At 34.1% G+C, this 23,392-nt stretch overlaps 5 protein-coding genes across 12 annotated transcripts in view; 2 read left to right on the top strand and 3 right to left on the bottom strand.

Moving 5' to 3' along the window:
* Positions 1–54: 54 nt before the first annotated feature.
* Positions 55–7,152, bottom strand: LOC108555001 (DDB1- and CUL4-associated factor 6). 2 transcript variants are annotated; one of them, XM_017910478.1, is made up of 15 exons: positions 6,731–7,152; positions 6,310–6,464; positions 5,272–5,389; positions 4,871–5,185; positions 4,636–4,796; positions 4,395–4,563; positions 4,067–4,321; positions 3,611–3,992; positions 3,415–3,524; positions 3,269–3,343; positions 3,142–3,199; positions 2,905–3,042; positions 2,173–2,434; positions 1,983–2,088; positions 55–387 (listed from the first exon to the last, which is right to left on the bottom strand). In XM_017910478.1, exons 1-15 carry the CDS (start codon positions 6,819–6,821, stop codon positions 329–331), a joined length of 2,454 nt encoding a protein of 817 aa, XP_017765967.1. In that variant the 5' UTR covers positions 6,822–7,152; the 3' UTR covers positions 55–328. The 2 variants fall into 2 exon arrangements, with proteins under 2 accessions (XP_017765967.1, XP_017765968.1); XM_017910479.1 differs by having other exon boundaries at positions 56–387; positions 2,173–2,425.
* A 356-nt stretch (positions 7,153–7,508) lies between these two features.
* aph-1 (gamma-secretase subunit Aph-1) lies at positions 7,509–9,233 on the top strand. Its single transcript, XM_017910382.1, has 2 exons — positions 7,509–8,030; positions 8,120–9,233. The coding sequence occupies exons 1-2, from the start codon at positions 7,798–7,800 to the stop codon at positions 8,601–8,603; spliced, it is 717 nt and encodes a 238-aa protein (XP_017765871.1). The 5' UTR covers positions 7,509–7,797; the 3' UTR covers positions 8,604–9,233.
* A 331-nt stretch (positions 9,234–9,564) lies between these two features.
* Positions 9,565–12,306, bottom strand: MED17 (mediator complex subunit 17). Its single transcript, XM_017910364.1, has 8 exons — positions 12,215–12,306; positions 11,852–12,031; positions 11,464–11,780; positions 11,176–11,385; positions 10,881–11,086; positions 10,229–10,801; positions 10,011–10,159; positions 9,565–9,935 (listed from the first exon to the last, which is right to left on the bottom strand). The coding sequence occupies exons 1-8, from the start codon at positions 12,301–12,303 to the stop codon at positions 9,725–9,727; spliced, it is 1,935 nt and encodes a 644-aa protein (XP_017765853.1). The 5' UTR covers positions 12,304–12,306; the 3' UTR covers positions 9,565–9,724.
* A 317-nt stretch (positions 12,307–12,623) lies between these two features.
* Msh6 (DNA mismatch repair protein Msh6) lies at positions 12,624–17,815 on the top strand. Its single transcript, XM_017910360.1, has 21 exons — positions 12,624–12,825; positions 13,136–13,318; positions 13,412–13,497; positions 13,554–13,619; positions 13,693–13,887; positions 13,962–14,096; positions 14,155–14,290; positions 14,366–14,646; positions 14,711–14,836; positions 14,914–14,995; positions 15,064–15,251; positions 15,322–15,416; positions 15,480–15,635; positions 15,712–15,869; positions 15,947–16,035; positions 16,091–16,381; positions 16,452–16,667; positions 16,746–16,925; positions 16,990–17,167; positions 17,248–17,399; positions 17,537–17,815. Exons 1-21 carry the CDS (start codon positions 12,696–12,698, stop codon positions 17,792–17,794), a joined length of 3,381 nt encoding a protein of 1,126 aa, XP_017765849.1. The 5' UTR covers positions 12,624–12,695; the 3' UTR covers positions 17,795–17,815.
* Positions 17,816–19,692: 1,877 nt separating this feature from the next.
* The window catches only part of Jupiter (microtubule-associated protein Jupiter), a 121,724-nt gene continuing 118,024 nt past the window's right edge, over positions 19,693–23,392 (bottom strand). For all 7 annotated transcript variants that reach the window (XM_017910455.1, XM_017910454.1, XM_017910456.1 and 4 more), the window contains one exon: positions 19,693–20,953. In XM_017910455.1, coding sequence (XP_017765944.1) covers positions 20,778–20,953 — 176 coding nt within the window. In that variant the 3' untranslated portion in view covers positions 19,693–20,777. The remainder of the gene's footprint in view (positions 20,954–23,392) is intronic.

Raw genomic sequence — 23,392 nt, 5'->3', positions numbered from 1 at the left:
AAAAAAAAAAAAAAAAATACGTGGTAAAAAAAATCTCGACTTATATCTCGCTAAGATAATGATACGATACGCAAAGCTTATCAGATTAAATATCCTTACAATTAGCAGTGAATTACACTTGCGATGATAAATCATAAATATACGGATTCTTTTTTCTTTCTTTTTTCTTTGTTCTCGGTTTTCTTTTTTTTCTTTTTTTGTTCGTTTCTTCCTTTCTTTTTTTTTTCTTTTTTTTTCCAAGGCAGACTTTGATCACCCGGTGAAGCGATAAAGGTTGCTTCAGTTGAATTCTCGAATCTTCACAGACGGCGATATCGCCGTAAAGAGTTTAGCCACCTCGTAATTCGCCGTTCTCGTCGCCGCCCCTCCTCCTGTTCCGACCGCGTCCTACAAAACAACCGGAATTATTCTGTAATATCTCGTTTCACCTCGTAGAAAATAATCTAACAATAGACTACTTTATTTGCTGTCGCGTACAAATGATCGAGACGAACTAAACACGACGTGCTATCGAATGTTCTTCTCTACCCGTATAAAAGAAGAAATGAGGAACAATTAGGTGGTAACTTGAAGATACAAGATAATTATTTGCTGTCGCGTACAAATGATCGAGACGAACTAAACACGACGTGCTATCGAATGTTCTTCTCATGATCTACCCGTAATAAAAGAAGAAATGAGGAACAATTAGGTGGTAACTTGAAGATACAAGATAACGGGGGAAAATTCTCTTTTTCTTTTCGTATCATAGCGCTTTAAAAATAATTCTGCATGTGAGAATGGGAGAAACGATGATGGAAGAAAAAAATTCTCGTGTTGGAAATATACTATAAAGGTTTCATATGTATGAACATATATAACATTCAAGAGAGCATAACACTTCCTAAATTCGTTTTCTTTTTCTTAGTTTTCTACTTAAATCGTAGAATTACTCTCGTTATCAATTGTACTGGTGATGGAACTCTAGATGAAACCATCTAGGTAGTCACTGATGGACAAATGAAGAAAGGAAAGTCAGTGATGTTGCATAATTTCGTTCGATATGTTACGTGCTCACTAGTATTAATCTAATATTGAAAAAAGACAAATATACATAGGTATACATATTACGTGAAATACCTGGTCATATGATGACTTAGTTCGTTAGCTACAATGCAAAGAATTATTACCGTTTTAAACTTTATTCTGAAGTAGAGAAACACGATTGTAATTATTTATCATTTATCAGTGATAAGCATACAACGATAAAAAAAAAAGAAAAAGAAAAGAACACTCGTCATTGAAAACACACATTTCCTGGTATATTAAAAATATTTTGTGTTTTAATTTGATAGAACTTTATTTTCATCGCTACAATAATTTTCAGTAGTAAAATACCAATATGACATTCCATGCACATGTCATTTAATCGATATCTCTCGCTCTCTCTCCCTTCTATACATATGAAAATTGTTCACGTGTATAAAAAATTATAAAACTTTTCTTTATTTTTATTATTATTAACGTTTACGTTATACGGACCGTTATTATATTTTATTTTCATTTTATTTTAATACTTAGCCTCTGAGGCCTAGGAATGACAAGTTAAAACTTTGTACTTCGTTTTCTCCTTCTTTGAAATTCTTTTACTTCCTTTCTCTTTTTTAAACTCCTTGTAAGGTAAAATTTACAAACAATCTACTATGTCTACACCAATATCTTTATATAGTTCCTCAAAAAAAATATATAAAAAAAGGAAATAGTATATGATGAAGATTTATGAACGTAATGGTGGAATTATAAAAACTATGGACAAGTTCACAACGTGAAGAAAGGGATCAGTCAGATAAAAACTTTGAACACCGTTATTTACTCCGATACCTGTACGTTAAACGTGAAAAATGGTCGAATTTCTTCAGTATATTACTCTTAATTACGTTGATCATACTAATGTCGTGTACTATCAGAAGATCTTGGAAAGTATAATTATAAGTTTTCACTACCTCTGCGTATCTGATTGAGACATGCCAACATTCTGATCATAAAAACAGCCGGTACAGTCATTGTGTCTTTCGTTTCTTCCAACATGACTGCATTCCTCTTTTTTAGCTGTAAATATATGTATTTTAATAAATCGATTTATTTTTATAATTCATCGTGTAATTTAACGATGAATAATACATAAGGACTTACATCTTCGGCAAACTTTTCGTCGAAGCTGGATTCCTCATTTATTGGTGCCCAAAGTTTAACATCATAATCAATACCGGCTGTGGCCAGCAATGGCAGATATGGATGTGGTTGTAAACAATTAACTACGTGTTGGTCCGCTTCCAATAACATGCACAATCTTGCTGTGTCTTTCTCCCATACGAACACATGGCCACAATCGCTACCCGACATGACGAAATCGTCGCCCCAAAAGTTTGCTTCTTTGATCATGGTCCTAAAGAAACTAGAGTCAAACGGGGGAAGACCAACTGATCAGATAATATGGCGGCCTTATACGAGATGTCCCACACCGTTTGAAGGCTTTTTCGGAATTAAAAGCGAGTCAACAATTTTGGTTTCCGATAGAAATTCAAACATCACTGTACATACACATTGAATACAAAAGTTAAAACGTTATGTAAATAAAAATAAAGGTTTTCAAAGAACCAAGCTCGCCGAATAGAATTGGTGTTTAACAAAATTCAACTAATTTTCTCTACATCACCCTTACTGATTATTATTCAATATTTTAGCCAATTAAAAAATTTGCAATTAAAATCGATTTTATGTTAATCTTTTAGTCACAAGATTTAATTATATACACCATCGTATATACAGCCTTCGCAAGGTTTCGTCATTTAATACGCGTAAATTGCGTTAATCGTTGGCGACCACCAAATTAAAGTTATCACAATGAGAAAAATAATAATATACCTAGCGTTGCGGTGCCCCATGTATTTCTGTTTCACACGAAGTTCCGTTACGCACGTTTTGTCGAAACTTGCGGATCCTCGACGAGGACGACCATCTTCAATAGCCTCTTCCATTTCAGTGTCTGCACAACTTCCCACTCTAGATAATAAAAGAGAAGCACAATATTTCGCTGAAGTTTTTTACGTTACATTACGTAGAAACGTTCTAATTATAGCATTTTAAATATTCATAAGATACCTTTCTTCAGCTTTTATATCTTCGTCATCACTGTCACTAAAAGCGCTTTCATCAGTCTCTGTCAAAAAGATAACGTATGATTTCTAATCTTTTAAAGGATACATTTATTTACATTGTATCTACTTACTTTCTTGTGTATCATTATATCGTATATGTTTGTCATGATTTCTGCCCGAGAATGTTCCACTAGTACCAGATGGTCCTATGCAATGTCATATTTTATTCGAAATAAATAATGACGAAAAAATTATGCCACAGTTCAAATGCACTTACCCGCATGATAACCATCACGGATCATCTCATCGGCTACACCAAGAGATATCGTTGCGCTTGTTGAACTTTTATCCGTATAAGTTAAACTTACAGCAGGTTCACTACCATGTCTGTAAGTAAAACGTAAACGAATAGAAATGTTCGATCGAAGTACCAATCTAACTCATTTAGTATTATTCTTTCTTGAATATCATACTTTTCAAGGAACCCGACTCTCATTTTTGTCAGTCTATCTTGAAGGTTCTCCATCATATGTCCTTCCTGTTTATTTTCGATACTGCTACACGGAGAATCATCAGTGCTACTTTGATCGTCTTCCGCTACATCATTGGTCATATCCATAGTACGCGATGAACACGGTTGCACAGAACACTTTTGCGTTTCTACTTGACTAGATTTGACTTCCATAGGAACATGTGATTTGTACTCGGTTGATGAATTCTCATCAATCGTTTGATTTGAAGGCATAGTTTCATTGGATGGCGTTTCTTCTTTCGTTTCGGCAGAGTAACTTGTTCCGGGTTTACTTTCACTAATACTCGAACATTCCAATTTGTTTACTTGTTGCTCCGATATAGCTACGAGTTGTCGATTTATCATTTCACTAATCTGATAAAAATCAAACAACCTCAAGTATGATATAATTAAATACCTGTTTCTTGATTAATCTGAGTCTGAACTGTTTCAACTCTCTCAGTTTCGTTGTCTCGTCTTTCTCCGCTAGATTCCGTAACGTTTTCGTTGCTATTTTGGGTGTTATCTTGATGATCGATCACACCTTCTAAATTATCATCACCACCACCGCACAACGCCGCTCTAGTAGCTGGGTCATTTAACATTCTACTGAGAACATCCGTCATTCTTTGCATTAACGAAGTTTGAAGAACGGGTCTGGCTTGAGCAATTTCTGAAACATGCATAAATAAACGCGCATAATGCTCCGCGAAATCAATAATAATACAAATTTTGATTTCAAGTACCTGTACCGTTACGTCGACCGCCTTCACATTCTGGTCGAGCATCGGGACCGGTGTCAGACCAGTCTCCCCTAAGTCTTAATCTACGTACTAACGGCGAACGTAACTTTTGCTTCTTACCCTCTCCTTTTCTAACTCCGACATCTTTCTTTAACTGTACACTTGCTTGTTCCTAAACAAGACAATATATTCTATAAGAAAATATGATACACATATTTCTTTGACGCGGAAATTTTTCTTATACCTTTACGTTGAACAGGTAAAGGTGATCACTGCTATAACTAACAAGAACATCCTGTCCATCTGGGCTATAATTTAAAGATGTTATTCTGTAAGAGTTTCCTTCAAATTCTGGAACTGTGAAAGTACATAAGGCTTTAACTGCACCAGGTGTGTCTGTCCATCCTACAAAATAATATAACACATATTTTATCTTTTCTTGTACATCGATTTGTAATTTTTTTACATGTTGTAATTACCAGTAGCTGGTGTTCCAAGTGTTCTTCTATCAAGTATTCTAACTGTACTATCAGAACAACCTATTGCTATTTGATGGGGTGCAGCAAGATTTACAGATAGAGCAGTTATAGCTCTCTCGCATGAAACTAATACATCTTCTGTACACCTTGAGGCATTACACTTGTCCTTTATTCGAAGATCAAACCATCTCACAGTTCCATCCTCTCCACAGCTTAAAAAATTATGTGGTTCGCCGGGTATTGTCGCTATCTCATAAGTAGTACCAATGTGACAATTAAATTGATTATGAAACGTTTTTGTTCTTCTTATTAAATCTGTCAACATAAAAATTCCACTATTATGAATTATATAGTTGTATCAGCATGATATTATATTTAATCAAAAGTTATCAAATCTTCACCTGTATACAAAATAATGCCATCACCACTACAGGAAACTATCCGATGATCTCCATTATTAGGCAAAAACTTTGCACTGAATATATTTGCCTTGTGACTGGTCTTGTAATCCATTAATACCTGTAACAGAAAAGTGAAAGGTATTTATTGATAATCTCTATGGCATTAAGTATAAATTTCTTATTTAATTAATAAGATAGTTCAACATTGATGATTCTAGATGATAAAATTGGCATACATGCGTTAGATACAAAGCTTTTTGTTCATTTGGCAAAGTTTCTACATCTCTATCTATGTCAATGTTAGACCTTGACTAGAATTAAACCATGTATGATATTTCCTTGAAAAAGGATTATTGCCAATGAAACTTCCTTCAATATATTTCCTTTTAATAGACTATATTATCATTTAATCATATATAATCTATATTTATTAAATAAAACATAGCAAAAATGCTTATACAAAAATACTAATCTTGTACAAGAAATAATTTTATCCTATGATGTATTATAGGTGTATTCATAATGTATTTATAGCAATGTGACAATGTAATATTATCATGTCAAATTTAACATTATCTATAACAAATATAACAAACATGATAATACATATATTTTCTATTAATAAGTAAAAATAAAAATAAAAGTTGAAAATGGTACTAAGAAAATAGTAAGAAAGAAACACACATGTAAGCCTGTTAAACTGCTTTGTCAAGGGTGAAAATATAAATAACCTTGGCACGGAATTTTACAAGACATATGAATATAGGTAAAATTAATATAGATGTATTATAAAATAGAAAGTATTTTACTATAAAAAACAGACCAATTTATCTGTAATTTACACTTTCTGCTACAAAAATTATCAACAATGGACTATTTCAAAAGAAAAGCAATTTAAAATTCAATTATGTTATTATATTAAAATTCTGGGTATCCTATATAATTGTAATTTATAGACAACAATTATATTCACAGTTAAATAAATTCTTAATTTAATTAAATATATATAAATATAAGTTACTAACAGTGATAACTTACCTCATAATTACAAGCATTTGTAAGGACAAGATGTTGGTCATCACTACCAGATAATATTAATTCTCCAGTAGCATTCCAACAAACAGAGTTTACACAACCATTATGAACTTTTAATCTTTTTAGCAATGCCATACGCTGCATCATTTGAAGGCTTGCTAAAATGTACGAATAAAAAGCAGTGATTTAAAAAGAGTTTCATAATATGTGAAAGATATAATGATCGTTTCACTTCTATTTAATAACAATTGTTCTTTACAGAAAAAAAAAAACATACAAAAATCTGTTGCATTCTATTTTGTTTATTAACACACAATTATTTAATTTCTAATAATTCTGTCTCATTCAGTTATTATTAATAAAATTAAAATGAAAAGAAACTGATCTTATACCATATGACATTATCAAACTTTCAATCAAATACCTTTACTGCTGGAGTAAAGCTTCATCCTGGTGCAGTCATTGTACGGTTGATAATAAATGTCACGAAATATATTTGAGCGTGTCTTCTTCATGATTAGTTCTTAACTGTTACGGTTGAAATTAAGCGTCAATTTTCGGAGCACATCGATCCCGGATTAATGTCAAATTTCTGATAACCGTAGTGAGTGGGAAACGAGTCTGACACTCAACAAGAAAAATCTTTTTTCGTATCCAGCAAATCAGAGAGCAAGTAACATGCTCTTACGCAGCAAAAATCCACGAGGATCGTACCAAAACGACATGGCACTGGTACTAAAAATAAACTCCAAAGCTTCGAAAATTTGTGCAATCGGATGAGTCGTGATCGCTTCTGACCAGAACAGCTGAGCGAATGTACACACACAATGCTGAGAAGAAAGTGCGCGAGAACTCGATCATTTCATAGGAGTATAATCGATGTCACAGTAATGTAACATATGTTCGGAGAACCCTTCTTTTAACGTTTGGAATAAATTAAAAAATAAAGTAAACATTACTAGTTATCAAAAGATATATCTTTAAATACCGGTAAACTTATTTAAATTTTTGTACAATAGAATTCTAGATAATGTAGCTTATACTTTTACTTTTAAACAATCACTTTTCAAGCATGTGTATATATGAATGTACTAAAAATTCGAGCCGAATTAAGTAAGGTAGTTCTCATTAAGCGAGTATTATTAAAATGTTTCATGAATGTTCACCAAGTCAATTTATAATAATTTCGATTAGTACAGGAACTATCGATATATCGAAACTTTCTGTCGAGAAGTTTACATTTTTTTAAGGAAGATACCGTGAAGCGTGTGCCAAGTGATTTCATCACAGTCGTGATTCATTTATATCTAATTCCACTATTATTTCATTTTCAATGCTTCTGTAATCATTAAAGAACATAAATGTGCCCTTCAAGAAGTACTGACCGAGCCGTACGAAACCTATGTAAGGTTATGAATATTTAGGATTTCGAAGAAGTTCGATCAACGTGATACTAAAACACAAAGTGATTTGGCACTATTCACAGCAAAAATGACAGTTATGGATTTTTTTGGTTGTGCCTTTTTGGCTTTTGGCCCACCATTTGCAATGTTTATATTTACTGTCGCAGCCGAACCTATTAAAATTATTGTACTAATAGCCAGTGCCTTCTTTTGGTTAGTTTCTTTATTATTGTCATCGGCGCTTTGGTACGCTGTGGTGCCACTACAAAATCACCTTGCATTTGGACTTGTATTTTCCGTATTATTCCAGGAGGCATTCAGGTGATTAAATCATAATATTTCGTATATATTTCTTTTATTTTAATTATTTGAGACACTATATATTTTGATTGTTTATTATTTTTATACAGGTACCTCATGTACTGGGTATTGAGAAAAGCTGAGAGGGGGTTAGAGAAAGTAACAACAATACATGTAGCAGATAGCAGGCATGTGTTTGCATATGTGTGTGGTTTAGGTTTTGGTTTTATGAGTGGTGTATTTGCTCTAGTCAATGTCCTAGCAGATGCTGTTGGACCTGGAACAATGGGCCTTCGACAAGGCACAGAGTACTTCTTTATAATATCAGCAGCCACAACTCTTTGCTTTATCTTGCTACATACATTTTGGGGTGTTGTATTTTTCTCTGCTCTGGATAGAAAAAATTGGGGACAAGTTATTTGGGTTGTTGGCTCACATTTGTTTGTGTCATGTATGACCTTGTTAAATGTGTACCAAGCTTATGTAGCTACTACTTTATCTGCTTATGTTGTTTTAATGATAACAACTGCACTTGCATTCAAAGTTGCAGGTGGCAGAACTCAAAGTATAGTTCATTGTTTTTCAAGAGAGTAAAGGAAGAAACTTTTATAACAAAGTTAAAATATAAGTAGTTGTGTTTGACTTGAATGAACATCACAGAATGATAAGGTTTTTTTCCCTTAGGTATTAGACCACAAAGAGATTGTTCATTACTCTGATATACACTGTGTGTAAGAAGATATGATGTTAAATTAACAGACCATATCTTATTCTTTGATATTACTAAACAAATCTGTAATGATCAGGAATATATTCATACAAATTTAAAACAAGTAGAAACTTACTTGAAGAATTTCTACACTTGACCAAAATGTATAGGAAAATGTTAAGTGTATCAGTATTATTTATTTTTCAAATGTAACATTCTACCGCGATGACAAAAAGTTTCTGCAAAAAGTTGTACTAAATAGTAATACGTTCTAGCAGAGAATTTTTTGGTCAAGCTGCTAGTCCGTCCCTTAAACCATCAAAACAATTGTATAACCAAAATGCGATATTTCGATTCAGAATCTAATTATACTGAAGTGTACAATATTGTCTTGTATTACGAAAAAAAAAAAGAAATCTAAAATGCGTGTAAATGTACATATGTAAGAATGTATGTATGCATATATAATGTACACGATTTATCAAAACAGAGAAGAGTAAATTTGTGCATCAATTCGCGCCTTATATCTAAAAACAAATTATTCAAAACAGGTTATACAAATGATGATAATACGTAAGGAATTGTTCAGTAGTTTTTGTATGTATATAAGATCCATTAACAATTATAATTTAGATGTTCAATATACATCTGTATATTTGGCATTGTGTTCAACTTACCATTTCAGGGTTTATTACTTGATACATATTACATTTCGTATGTCATTTAAATAAAAACCATTTTTGTGCAACTAAAGATTCATTTGGGAAAGAAAAGAGAAACAAATTCAATTTTAAAAAGTACAAATATTTCAACCAGTTTTTTATTGAAAAAAGAAAAAGTTGAAAAATAAAATGAATCACAGTCGCGAGATATCACTCGAACAAATTCATCTATCATTTAATTATGTAATAAAAAGATGTATCAGATCCGATATAAAATCTGAATGTGTAATCACGTATTTTCACCCTGTGGAACAATGGAATTCCTAATCAGTCATTAATAATATCTAGGAGCTTGTTAAAGAAGCCATAAGCAATTCCATTTTGTTTAAAAAGTTTTTTCCCTCCATTTTATCCCACCGAACTTCTTTGAATGAACCACCTAAATTTTCCCACTTCCTTTCTCGTACTAATTGCCCAGGAAAGAAATCCTTCCTAGGGGAATGAGCTATCGCAACTTGTACTCCCGTTTGCGGTTCACATCTAACAGCTATCATCCTAGAATACAAATAATTGTTTTAAGTAAAAACACGCATAGGTTTATATTAAAAGAAGAAATAAATTGACAAATACCTATCGCCTATTGGTGAAGCCAAAATACAACTGCTAGCATTTCCTAAAAGTTCCACGGCACCTAACCCGAGATGTGAACTATTGGCCAAAAACTGCCAACCCATACATTTTGCTAATGCCTGTACCGCTGTTATTTGATGTTGATAAATCTGTAATAATACAAAAAATAATTATACACATACTTGATAAAAATTAAGAGCATGAAAAAATGTAAATACCTGACAAAATATCAAATCACGTAATTCTTGAGGTTCATAGCTCATATGCATTACTCTACCATCTCGACAAACACATTTTAGAGATTTTTCTCCTATGTGAACAACAAGTGATGTTCGACATACCGTGTCGTATCCATGCGTTAAAATATTAATCTTTACACAAGACTGTGTTGGGGAATTTAACGCGTTCCAATGAGAAACGATTAAAGGATCTTTTACTTCTTTCGCTATTGTATCTAGGACGTATTCGGTACGTAATCGCATAAAATAATGTTGAGCCTGTTGAATAATTTGTTCTAAAAGAGTTTGACTTTTCGTCATTTCTAAAAGCTCGTATCTATCAGCGGCTGTTGGGCCAGCCAAACATCTCCTTTTACTGGGCCCAAGAGGTCCTGAAGAAGGATGCGGAAATGGGTGATGGGTATTTTTATGATGAACTTCACGTAAAAGTTGATGCAAAGAATGCTCTAACACATGATCATGATCACTTTTATGGGGAGGAGGTGCGGCTGGTTTTTTATCATTTCCTGTACTATGACAAAGTCCTATGATTAACTGAATTCCAGGCAGTACCTAAGACAGTAAAGCTTCATATAGTATATTATAAATAGACATAATTAACATATATATTAACCAAAAACAAAAATATTACTGTTGCCATTATTTGATTGCCAACAACCATATGAGGTATAGGCGCACGTAAATGCACCGCTTCTCTTGCCAACTGACTGAACAATTCTTTACAAAAGAGAACATTCTGTGCAGCTTCCAATTTTTGCTGCCAGTGCATGTCTGCATTGGAACTATGTGCACTGTTATTAAGTAAACTAATATTTGCACTGCATAAATCTTCTTGATCTATGATGAAAAATTAAGTAAAATTTTCAGCATCAATGATACACTGTATACAAATATCCCAATAAACATGTACATATACACATACTTACCTTTTTTACATAATACCTCTATATAAGCAACACCCTGTAATTCACTGGGAATAGTAACTCTCAATGCAGAAGCTTTGGAATTTGGAGGATGGGTTTGACCTGATACATTATTACCAGCACTTGGAGATGCAGGAGGACTTGTAGTACTTTTTTCTTCCTCTTCTGCCTTTGTAACTTCAAACATACCGGTCTGAGGAAACTTAGATCCAGCTATAAATATTCATACCATTAATGTGATATCATGATTTTTGGAATGACAATTGAAACATAGAAAAGCTAATTATGAACCTGTTCTATAACTAAGATCACCAATGATTGAATTAGAAACTTTTTTCAAACGCCAATTTTGTCTCAATCTCAGTAATTCAATGTGAAAATCTGGAGTTGATCTATTCCTAGCCAATTCATTTTGACAGTTTTTTAATCTATCAGCACCCATCATAATAACAGATGCAGCTCCAGCTAGTGCTTTTTTCCTAGCATATACTTGTATCATGGGCTTTACTTCAGCTGGTTCTTGTGGCACAGGATCAAGAACCATATAATGCTTTTCTTTTGCTATTGCAAGAACATCTGCTAGTACACATACTTCAGTCAATGCATTTCTATAAATAAAATTAATAGACTTTCTTACTTTGATAAAATTACATTTTAAAAGTATTTAATAAAATGTAACCTTAATTTATTCCTAACACTGTCCCATGGCCATAAGGATGACTGAAAAGAGGCAGGGTCTTTTGTGTCTTCTTCACCTTTTTCTCCGCCTTCAGATTCTTTCTTAATGTCATCACCATTGGCTTTACTAAAATCAATCTTTTGCGCAATTTTCGCCAAGTTTTCAGACAATGTAAGGGGTCTAAAAAATTATAGATTATCATAGTTAATAATTTTATAGTATGTTATGTTAAAAAGGATAAATAAAATTTTATTTTACTCCTGAGGTTAGGTGAAACATATAATAAATTCATTTATTCTCAGTTTTATTTACAGCTAACTTTTTATTTAACTTTAATGAACATTAAAAGCATAAAATACGTACGCTTGATAAATTTCTTGACCATCATAAGTAATTTCTTGAATCTGATTCTCGATCGGTGCTTCCACAGAGATGTTCACTGAATACGCCATTTTTGTTTTTCTGAAATATAGTTGCCACTACAAGTAATAAATGATGACTAAAAGAATAAAAAGTTCCCTAGAAAAATTAAAAATAAATTTTGAACTAGAATAAAACAAAATATTGGAATATCATTAATAATTCTATTAAATATATATAATGTATATATATTACTCAAGAAATGTACATATATTCTATATCAATTACGACTTAGTATTAAACCAAAAATTTCAACTTTCCCAAGTAGATTTAATATTTGAGAATATAGAATCGTGTTTTAATGGGTTTCGGAAAACCAAAATTTTGCCGGGATTTTTACCTATCCATTCATAAGAATAGTGAATATTCGGTACGAAAGGAAAAATACAAAAATTTGTAATATAATTTTCATTACTGTAACATTATGTCGAAGGTGAATACATTATATAATTATTTCACTTCACCTAAGACTCCTAAACAACCAAATAATGATCGAACATCATCAGAAGAAAAACCTGCAACACCTAAGAGGACGAGAGAACAAAGGCAAAAAGGTATATTGTACAAATAATTCATATATAAATAATTAATTTAATATAACAATATAACATGCGATGATAGACATATTTTGTGTCATTTTGGGGCGCATATATTGTTGTTTTATATAAAATAAATGCTTTATATAAAATGAGATTTTATAAGAATGTAAAAAACCGTTATAAAGCAGTAATTGAGTGTGATATTAATTGAAATATTGTATTTTTTTTTAGTCAGTACATTTTAGTATCTTCTTCAGTAAATTTCAGTATCTCAAATTATTAAATAAATATTACATAACTAATAATTCTTAATGATTATATGCAGCCAAGACTCCCAGCAAAGGGAAAGAAAATAAAAATGTCAAAGATAAGAAAAGTATTTTCAAAGATGATGATGATGATGATGATGAAGACCAGGAAGAATGTGAGCCAATACAGCCAAAAAAGAGAAGATTGATTATTCCTGATGAAGAATCTGGAGAAGATTCTGGAGATGAATTTAAACCTGGTTTGTTTTTAGTTTTAATACAATCTGTGTCATAATCTGTTATTTCTTAAAAAAAGAAACATATATTTGATATCATTTTTTTTACAAATTTAGAGAATGAATCGGAAGGTTCTGATTCAGGATCTGAAGGAGTTAGTGAAAGTGAACCACCAACTGCAAGCGAAGAAGAAACTCCAGAGGTAATAAATTATAGGTAAAAAGAAGATTTTTATTATTAATGTAATTTACATTCTAGAAAAAAATAAAGTTGACTACTACTCGTAAAAGGCAACAGATACGTACAAGGAAGAATTTCAAAGAAGTAAGTTTATATAAAATTGATTTATTTTATTAAACATATATATGTATTATTTAATTAATTAAAATCTAATTAGGATAAAAAGGAAGCAAAATCACAACAAAATCAAGCCCAAAGTTCAAATAGTGTTGTGGAATCTTGGCCTCACTTAAAGTATGATTTCCTCCAACCAAATAAAATACGAGATATTAATAGAAAACCGTCAAGTGATCCAAATTATGATCCTAAAACTGTCTATGTTCCTTCAGATTTCTTGAATCAACAAACTCCAGTAAGATAGAAATATAAATTTCTTCCATGTAGCTACAATTTGATATTCAATTTGTTATAATACAAATTTTTCAGGCTATGAGACAATGGTGGGAACTAAAAAGTAAACATTTTGATTGTGTTCTTTTCTTTAAAGTAGGAAAATTTTATGAATTGTATCATATGGATGCTGTACTTAGTGTCAGTGAACTCCATCTTACATATATGAAAGTAAGTATTTATTATTTTACATATTTAAAAGTCTCAGAATAAATGTAGTTAATTATAGGGAGAATTTGCGCATACGGGATTTCCGGAAATCGGATACGGTCGTTTCTCTGCAAGTCTTATAGAAAGAGGATATAAAGTAGCCAGAGTGGAGCAAACAGAAAATCCAGATATGATGGCGCAGCGTTGTAGTAAAAGTATAATACCGCAAAAATATGTAGCATGTATTTTATAATTATCAAACGTAATTCAATTTTATGTATTGCTTCCAGTGACTAGGCCAACAAAGTTTGATAAGGTAGTTAAGAGAGAAATTTGTCAGATAAGCTCTAAAGGCACGAGGGTATACACTTCACAGGACGTTGAAGCATCTACGCCGAATTCTAATTATTTGTTATCAGTCGTTGAAAAATGCCCCCCTGGTTCAAGCACATCTCATTATGGGGTATGCTTTTTAGACACTACAATAGGGGACTTTTACCTCGGTCAGTTTGAAGACGATCGATGCAATTCTAGAATATTAACTTTACTCGCGCATTATCCACCGGTTCATGTAAGTATTTAGTTTCAAATTCGCAATTTAGATTAGGCAAATAGATTTATTATAGATATTTTAGGTTGTTTATGAACGTGGTAGTCTATCTCAAAAGACATTACAAATTTTAAACAACACTTTAGCAGCGTGTATTAAAGAACCACTTTTGCGTGAATCTCAGTTTTGGTCATCTACAACCACATTAAAAGTAAGCATAATAATCTATTAAACTTTTTAGAACTTTAAAACATTACTTTGTTTATTAAAATTTGTTTTTATTCACAGAATCTTCATGAAGGAGAATACTTCAAAAAGTTGGATTCTGAGTTCCAATGGCCCGTAGGATTACAACCATATCTTAATCAAGGTAAGTGTTTCTCAATCCGTCTTATCAAATAAAAGTTTAATTTTTACATTTAAGCCTTCGTGTTTCAGGTGATACTTTAGGTTTAACTCCTGCCGATGATAAAGAGTTAGCGGTACATGCTTTAGGTGGATGCGTATATTTACTCAAAGAATATTTTCTTGAACAGCAATTATTAGCCCAAGCACGTTTCAAAACATATGTTCCGCCAGATTTTTCAACTGAAGCATCTGCAGCCTCCAGATTTGCAAATAATATGGTGATAATAAATTTGATTTAAGTATGTACATGATTGTTATACGAATAATCTAACATATTGCAATCATTAGGTTTTAGATGCTATCACTATTAATAATTTAAGAATTTTTGGGGAAGGTTCTCTTATGAAAACATTAGATCGTTGTTGCACCGCATTTGGAAAAAGGTATATTTAAAATAAATATAAATATTTTACAATATTTTTAATTGAACGTATTTGGTTGTGTAGGTTGTTACGTGAATGGATTTGCAGACCATCTTGTCGTAAAAATGTTATAATTGATCGCCATGAAGCTATACAGGAATTAATGGATCATTCATGCGAAGTACAAACTGCCCGTAGTATATTTGCAGGACTACCTGATCTTGAAAGATTATTAAGCAAGTAAGTTCGAAATATTATTAACAATTAGTTAAATCATTTATAAAAAAATTTGATACTCAAAATTGTGTAATACTAGAATCCATGCTCAAGGAAATCCGGCAAAGATGAATAATCATCCCGATGGTAGAGCAATTATGTTTGAGGGTCACACGTATTCAAAGAGAAAAATTGTAGATTTTATTACCATTTTGAACGGTTTTGAGGATGTTTTAAAAATAGTTGCTTCATTCAAAGGTAATTACACTATCTATATTGTGTGGAAAAGTTAATTAAAACCGTTATATCAAAGTTAAAACGCTTCTGTTTTGTAGATTTCAATACTATATTAATAAATCAATGTACCAAAGTAGAACCGGATGGGGAATTTCCTTCATTAAGAGAGTCTTTAGATTACTTCAAGGTAATTAATATTATTAATATTTAGTGATTGCTATTAAACGAGATGTATGTTATAGACCGCGTTTGATCATGAAGACGCCAAAAGAGAAGGCTGTATCGTTCCAAAGAAAGGAGTTGATACTGAATACGACGCTGTCTTAATGGAACTGGCAGAGGTAAAGAAAGATTCAGAACGGTATCTTGAAAAACAAAGACAGCACTTCGGTGTGAAAGTTACGTTTCATGGATCAGATAAGAAGCGTTACCAGATCGAGATTCCAGAGTCTCAAGTGAAGAAAGTTGGTCCTGGCTATGAGCTTCAATCGCAAAGGAAAGGATACAAACGTTATTACACGGCCGAAGCGAAGGTTTTATTTTTCTCGATAGTGGTATAACGTGTTCAAAAAACGAAAAGAAGAAACTGAAATATTTTTTCAGGAACTTTTAAGTCGACAAATAAATGCTGAAGAACTCAAAGCTAAAGTGTTGAAGGATTTAAATAGAAGAATATTTGCACAGTTTAGCGAGAAGTATGACATGTGGAATACGGCAGTTTATAAATTGTCGGTCTTAGATGTTCTTATTTCTTTGGCGGAATATGCTCTCAGTGGCGATATGTGTATACCGGAAATTAGCGACGATACAGATGAAGGGGTAATTTCAATACAAATCACTATTTTAGGTATTAAAATTGTGAAACAAGAAATTTTCAAAAAATAATTTATCTGGTAGATATTTATTGATATTCGAGATGGACGGCATCCGTGTATCATCTCTGATACTTTCATACCAAATGACACTCTATTGGCAACTGAAGATTCTGCCTCTTTCATGATTCTCACAGGACCGAATATGGGCGGTAAATCAACATTAATGCGCCAAGTAGCTCTTATCACCATAATGGCACAAATTGTATGTTTTAATCATATGCAACATTTTAAACTACAGATGGAAAATTAATTTTCGTATTTTGCAGGGAAGTTATGTCCCTGCAAGTTCTTGTCGCATAACATTAGTAGATCGCATTTTCACGAGACTGGGAGCAAATGACGATATTTTGGCTGGCCAAAGTACCTTTTTGGTAGAACTAAGTGAAACTGCTACGATTTTGCAGCACGCTACGCCTTACTCATTAGTGTTGCTTGACGAATTAGGTAAAAATTATTTACATTTGGTTATAATTGCAAATAAAGTGAATGATATCAGATCAAATAATATGATTCGATGTTAATAGGTCGTGGTACTTCAACGTATGACGGTACGGCAATAGCTGCTGCAGTTGTAAATGCGCTCACAAAGTTGAACTGTCGTACGTTATTCTCGACGCATTATCACACTTTGGTAGAAGATTACAAAAATAATAAGAAAATTACATTAGCCCATATGGTACGTAAAAATATTGTATATATCTTTATTGTTAAGTTTTTTCTTTATTCAGAAAAAAATTATTTATTAAAGCATTTTTATTTATATCATGTTTTAAGATTTTATAACTATTTTGTTTTCCTCTCTCTTTTTTATAGGCATGCATGGTAGAAAACGAGGAACAAGATGAAGTATCTCAGGAAACTGTAACATTCTTATATAAACTTAGCGACGGTGCTTGTCCAAAATCATTCGGTTTCAATGCTGCGCGATTAGCTGGCATCCCACCTGTAATTACAAACAGAGCACATGAAATTTCAAAGAAACTGGAACAGGAAACAAATCAAAGACATCTCTTCACCACCCTATGTAAAGCAAGTGGGGCAACCATAAAGGATCTCATTGCAACATTGTGAAAATCAAATAGATGTTAAATATTTATGGGCATACTCAATTTAGTAGTTACAAATACCTTACAGTATTTATATGTTTTTATACAATTTGCTATATATATTTATTATTTTTCATTGTAGCTTGCCATTATTATTTGGTACTATTATATATTTTGATAATAAAATGAACGTTAAACACTGATTTAATAATATTGTGTATATGTTATCGTACATTTTTAGATATAGGATCAGTGAATAAAAAGGACAAGGACTGTTGCTTACAAAATTTTATTAATTAATGCCAGAGTACAAAAGGGCTACTTATGAGACGAGAATACGATGCAATACAAACAATGAAATTTTTTACTCACACCAAAACGACGAAGAAATATCATTTCTTTCTGTTTTTTTTCTTTTTTTATGTCGAGCATAAGAGAAATCGTGTGCACGAGAGTCTTACCGTGAAATAATAAATACAATTCCTTACGTGTTATCGTGAAACAAGGAAGAAGCAGTGAACGATTATAAAAAATGAATGATTATTGATTACTTCGTCCAATAGAATTACGGTTGCGTATTTGCCTTACGAGGGCTCTATGTGATACAGCGATAAATAGGATCGAGTAATCCTAATTGTTTATGTATGTTGATAAATCGAGCAATTAAGGAGTATCTGCGTGAGTAGTAATTTGCTACAATACGATTAGTAAGATTGCGATCTTCTCCATTGTAAATATGAATATTTACGCCTCCATGCGCAAGAAACTATTTTTTTTATTTTTTTTTTCATTTTTTATTTTTTTTTATTTTCTTAATCGAATGGATGAAGAAACTTAAAAACAACTGATAAACAAAAAGGAACTGTGCTCTCTATAAAAGTCACGCGAATGGCGTTCATGCAGAAGAAAAAACTAGATACGATTATTAAAAAGGCACGGAAATTAAGAAAGCACTTGACCTTGTTTTTTTTTAATGGATTACATATGATGTACTTTTATTATCATAATTAATATTATTATTATTATATTATTATTGTTATTACTATTCCTTTTTCTTCTTTCGAATAACATATGCCTACTTCTAATATACAATTCCGAGGTTTCGTCGAACGTTTTCTAGTTTTATAATTATTATTATATTCGTGAATCGAGCGCTAATATCTTTCTTGTTCTCTCTGGACGTTCGCATCTTTTGTTTTTTTTTTCCTTTTTCTTCGTTTGTTTTTTTTTTTTTCTTTTTTTTTTAATCTCCATTTTAATTTTTCGCTAATCATCAATTACAACTTTACGATTCGTTTTCCTTATCGAAAGAAAAAACCAACCGACAACAGTCTATGAATTCAAAGAAGCGTGTAAAACGCGGTGGTTCCTGGCGCTCTTCTGATTTCTCGCATTTCAGAATTTGGCAGGATTCTTTTCTCATTCGAACGATCTCCTTCTTTTCCTATTTCTCCTTAAATCCTCCGCAATTTTCCTACCTCGAGCAACACATCACCCACGAGAGAGAGAAAAAAAAAAAAAAGAAAAGAATCACCTTTTTTCCGTCTTTTGTGTCTTTCTCTCTCCTTTTATTATAATTCCATACTCTCTCGCTCTCTTTCTCTCTCTTTCTAGCTCGCGCGCTCTCGCTCTCTCTCTCTCTCTCTCTCTCTCTCTCTCTCTCCCATTTTTTCTCCGTTCTTTTGGCGTCTTCTTATCAAATGTAGGATTAACGGTTCGAAGAATATCGATACCGTGGAGTAACACGATCTGAGAATATTATAGAAAGGTGCGGTTCAAAAGAGAACGGCCGGACGTTGAAGGGGGGTGGGGAGGCGAAAATCCTCTCGAAAATGGGGCATTCGGAGAAAAAAAAAAAAAAAAAAAAGAAAAACAGAAAACTATCTTACACCCTCCTTTCAATTTTCCTTTTTCCGTTCTTTCCTCTTATTTTTCACGGTTCGAAAAACACAAGCTCTACTATCCCTGAATAAAGTTATGCGCTTACAAAAAATCGTGGGAACGGGAAATATACTCCGAGGGAAAGGGAATGACGTTTCTCTCATCTCTCTCTCTCTTATTTTTTCTTCTTTTTCTCTTTTTTTTCCTTTTTCTTTTCCCTTGTCACCATCTAACCCGCTTCGGCAATTAGGACCTAAGAATCGTCACAGGGATGACAGTTTGCTCTCTCTCTCTCTTTCTCTCTCTCTCTCTCTCTCTCTCTCTCTACTCGTTTACATCGCGTGTCTTGCCGCGCACCGTTAACCCTTCCAGTGCTGTCGCAATTGCTCGCATCACGAAAGAACTCACGTCACCTGGCCACCGTGGAATCGATTTCCTCCAAATTGAACGAGACGAAGAAGGGAAACGCGGGAAAATAAATAAACGGAAAAGCGAACATCTAAGCATCAAGGCCGCGGAGAACAGTCCACGAGCTACACACACAGCGAGGGAAATACCGGAACGCGAAACGCGCGAAGGGAATTCGGTTGCGAATTGCGAAATCTTGAAAGCCCGGATATCCCGAAGACGAAAGATCCAGACCGACACGATTCCCGATTCGCAAGATCGCGATTTTCTTCCCTCGTCTCGCGCCCCGAAATTTCCCATTGTCCTACACGAGTACTCGTCACTTTACGTAACATCGGGCACGGCACGTGAAATACATAAACGACCAAATAGGACACGAAGCGATAAAACGAAGGCTCGAATCGGAATTCGAAAATCAGCTCGATACCCTATGCGTATGCGATAAAAGCGGAATATATAAGAAACTTATAAATATATAAGAAAACCATCTGATCGTCCAGAAGAATTCATTGAAAGAAGAGTACAAAATGGTCGACGACGATCTTCCATTTCGTTCACGGAAGAAGGGGGGATGTCGGTGTCTGCAGTGCTGGTGGTGTTCGAGGGTTGAGATATCGACGAGGGCCCGGTTTCCTTCGAATTTGCCAACACTGGAAGGGTTCACGGCGCCAACCAAAAAAGGAGGATGCCGATCAGCGGTTGTCCAAGAGGCCACGGTTTTACCACAGTCCGGATGAGTATCCACCGGGTGGCACGCGTGTGCGTGCCGCCGGCGCCTTCGCCGCCGGCGACGTGTCGTTCGATTTCTCGCTGGAATTCGAGCTGGACGTTCCGTTTTGCACGGCAGGCCCGTTCTGTGACTCTGCGTAGCCAGTTCCGGTTACCGGGTTACCATCTGCGAAGAAGTTTTCGTCTTTCAGTCAATTGGCTCGGCGAGCGGACATTTCGGCACGTGCTGAATTCTCCAATGGTAATATCGGGGGTGATTCGTGTAAAGTTTCGGATTTACTTGTCTTTTACTTGGATTGAATTATAACGAGGGACCATCTCTGCTTGGTCTTCGTTTATGGTGATTTTGGAAGTCACGGGAATGTAAATGACCACCGTTTGTTTCTCTATGGCATTATTATAACGTAGAGGAATTTCGTGGGCTATTTGGGGCAGTCTAATTTTGAGTTCGTTGGAATTAACCGGTAACTGCGGTTGACGGGTATACTGGTATAAATTTACTACGAATTTTAATAAGACGTCAGAGAAATGTTATTTAGAGGTACGTTCTCTTTATATTACAGTTAAAATTGAGTTGCTATTTTCCCCGATAGTAATTAGAAATAATATAAATAAAATGAGCTAACTTAGCAAGGCACAATTCTTGATAACGATATTTTTCTCAACAATAAACTGTTAACCCTTTGCACTCGAGAGGTGACTCTTAGTCACCGTTTGTTCTAATGCTATAACTTAAATAACGAATGATGATAATTATATTAATATCGAAATAAAATTATTCTATTCGTTCGCTTCTCACGCAAATTTACGATTTTCTTTTCTTAATTTTAGCATAAGGAGTATCAGCGAGCTTATAAAAATCTAAGAATTTCGAATTGCATCTTTACAACGAAGAAATCTTCGAGTCCAAAGGGTTAATTTCTAATAAAAAAAAAAGATGCAACTGTTTCTAGTTTTGTTCTACTTCTTCGGTAATATTTCTGACACGAGAAGCTGGTCATTGCACGATTCTAACCACGCACCCCGTTTAAAACCAAAGCCCGCAGTCGACCGGTTAAATTGTAGGACAAAAGCGAGATTTCCAAACCGAAGCGGTCCGTTTACTAAAGCTTGCCTGCAGTGCGGATATAACCCCGACCGAAGTCGATCGACTCCGAGGCCGCTACCCCCACTCCTCCGTGCCGTGACCGTGCGGTGGGGGTTCTCACGCGCTTGGCGAAAAATCGCAAGTAGACCGCTTTACAGCTGGAAATCTCGCTCGCTTTAACGCCATTAAAGATCGGCGCTATAGAAACCTCGGATTTTTTTCCACCTCTTTCTCGTTGCTATGATTTCTCCATTCGATCGGGCAAAATCGATCTCGAACCAGTAGCATGCAATAATTATCAGGCGTGTAAAAATCCGTCAGATTTTATCGGCCGTCGTTACCGTTTCATTTAAATTGGCAAACGAGAATAAAAAGGTATTAATTAACCTATAACGGTATCGGGAGCGTTTTCAACGACGTTTTTACACACCTGATATCCACGTGCCGATATAACACTGTCATAGAGATATCGAGATCTCGCGCGAAATTCACATGCTGGCTCTCCCTTCGCGATTTTTCCTCCGCGTTTCCCGTACACGCCCGTGAAAGGGGGACAGGGACACGCGGGTAATTTACTCGACAGGCAATTAAGCGTAAAACGTAAGGAAACAACCAGTCGGGGTCTCGATGCACTGATAAAGTACTCTCGGATATAAAATATTCGCGAGAGCTATACTACGGAGGACTTGGGCTACGCAACACCGGGAATGCGTAATCGTCTACTACGTGGAACACGAACTTACCGTACTATATTACAGACTATTGTGTGTGCGTGTGAATGTTGACCTATGGAAACTTGTCCGAGAATTGCTCGAGTTCCGTGCCTCTGTTGGAATTTATACTTTTCGCGCTCGAGAAACGCGGATTTTTTGACGAACTCGAGCAAGTCGCAGAGACGGGGATGTGGGGAGCGATTATGCGAATTCAAATGGATACCGATTTTACACGGCAATCGACGAATGATACTTATGCCAGGGATATTTCACGTAACACATTCCGACATAACATTCCATATCTTCTTTTCCGAATCGTCGATTGCCTTCCAAGTAACTAGGACAATAATCTAGGGATATTTCTAAATGTTTTTGGGGCGAGAGTGGGACGTGTAACAAAAATCAATGAAACAAAATTACACGTGAAACTATGAATTACGTATACTAAAATTAACCTCGAGTCTGAAACTAAAACTAACAACACATAAACACACGAAAAAATGAAAACAAAGGAAAACACATTGCAATCATGTAGAGAAATAAAGAAATGCATAAAAGTATATCGTAAATGGGATCCAATCCTCTTCGTCCGCAGCAAGAAATACACAGAAATTATTCGTCGCCGAGGGCTATACGAGGAAAAAGAAACGGTAAAATAAAACAGTGAAAGCTGAAATATCGACTCGTAAAAAATAAATTCATATCTTGCTTCTTCTTCGTGCAACGCCCGTCCAAAACCACCAAACGTAACCCGCGAGAGGAAGGAATAACGCCGATAAACTTGCTCTTTGCACTGTGACGCATC

Source organism: Eufriesea mexicana, unplaced genomic scaffold, assembly GCF_001483705.2.
Source record: "Eufriesea mexicana isolate 0111107269 unplaced genomic scaffold, ASM148370v2 scaffold100, whole genome shotgun sequence".
Lineage (NCBI taxonomy): Eukaryota > Metazoa > Arthropoda > Insecta > Hymenoptera > Apidae > Eufriesea > Eufriesea mexicana.
The sequence above is the reverse complement of the archived record's forward strand: the minus strand, read 5'-3'. Positions and strand labels throughout refer to the sequence as shown.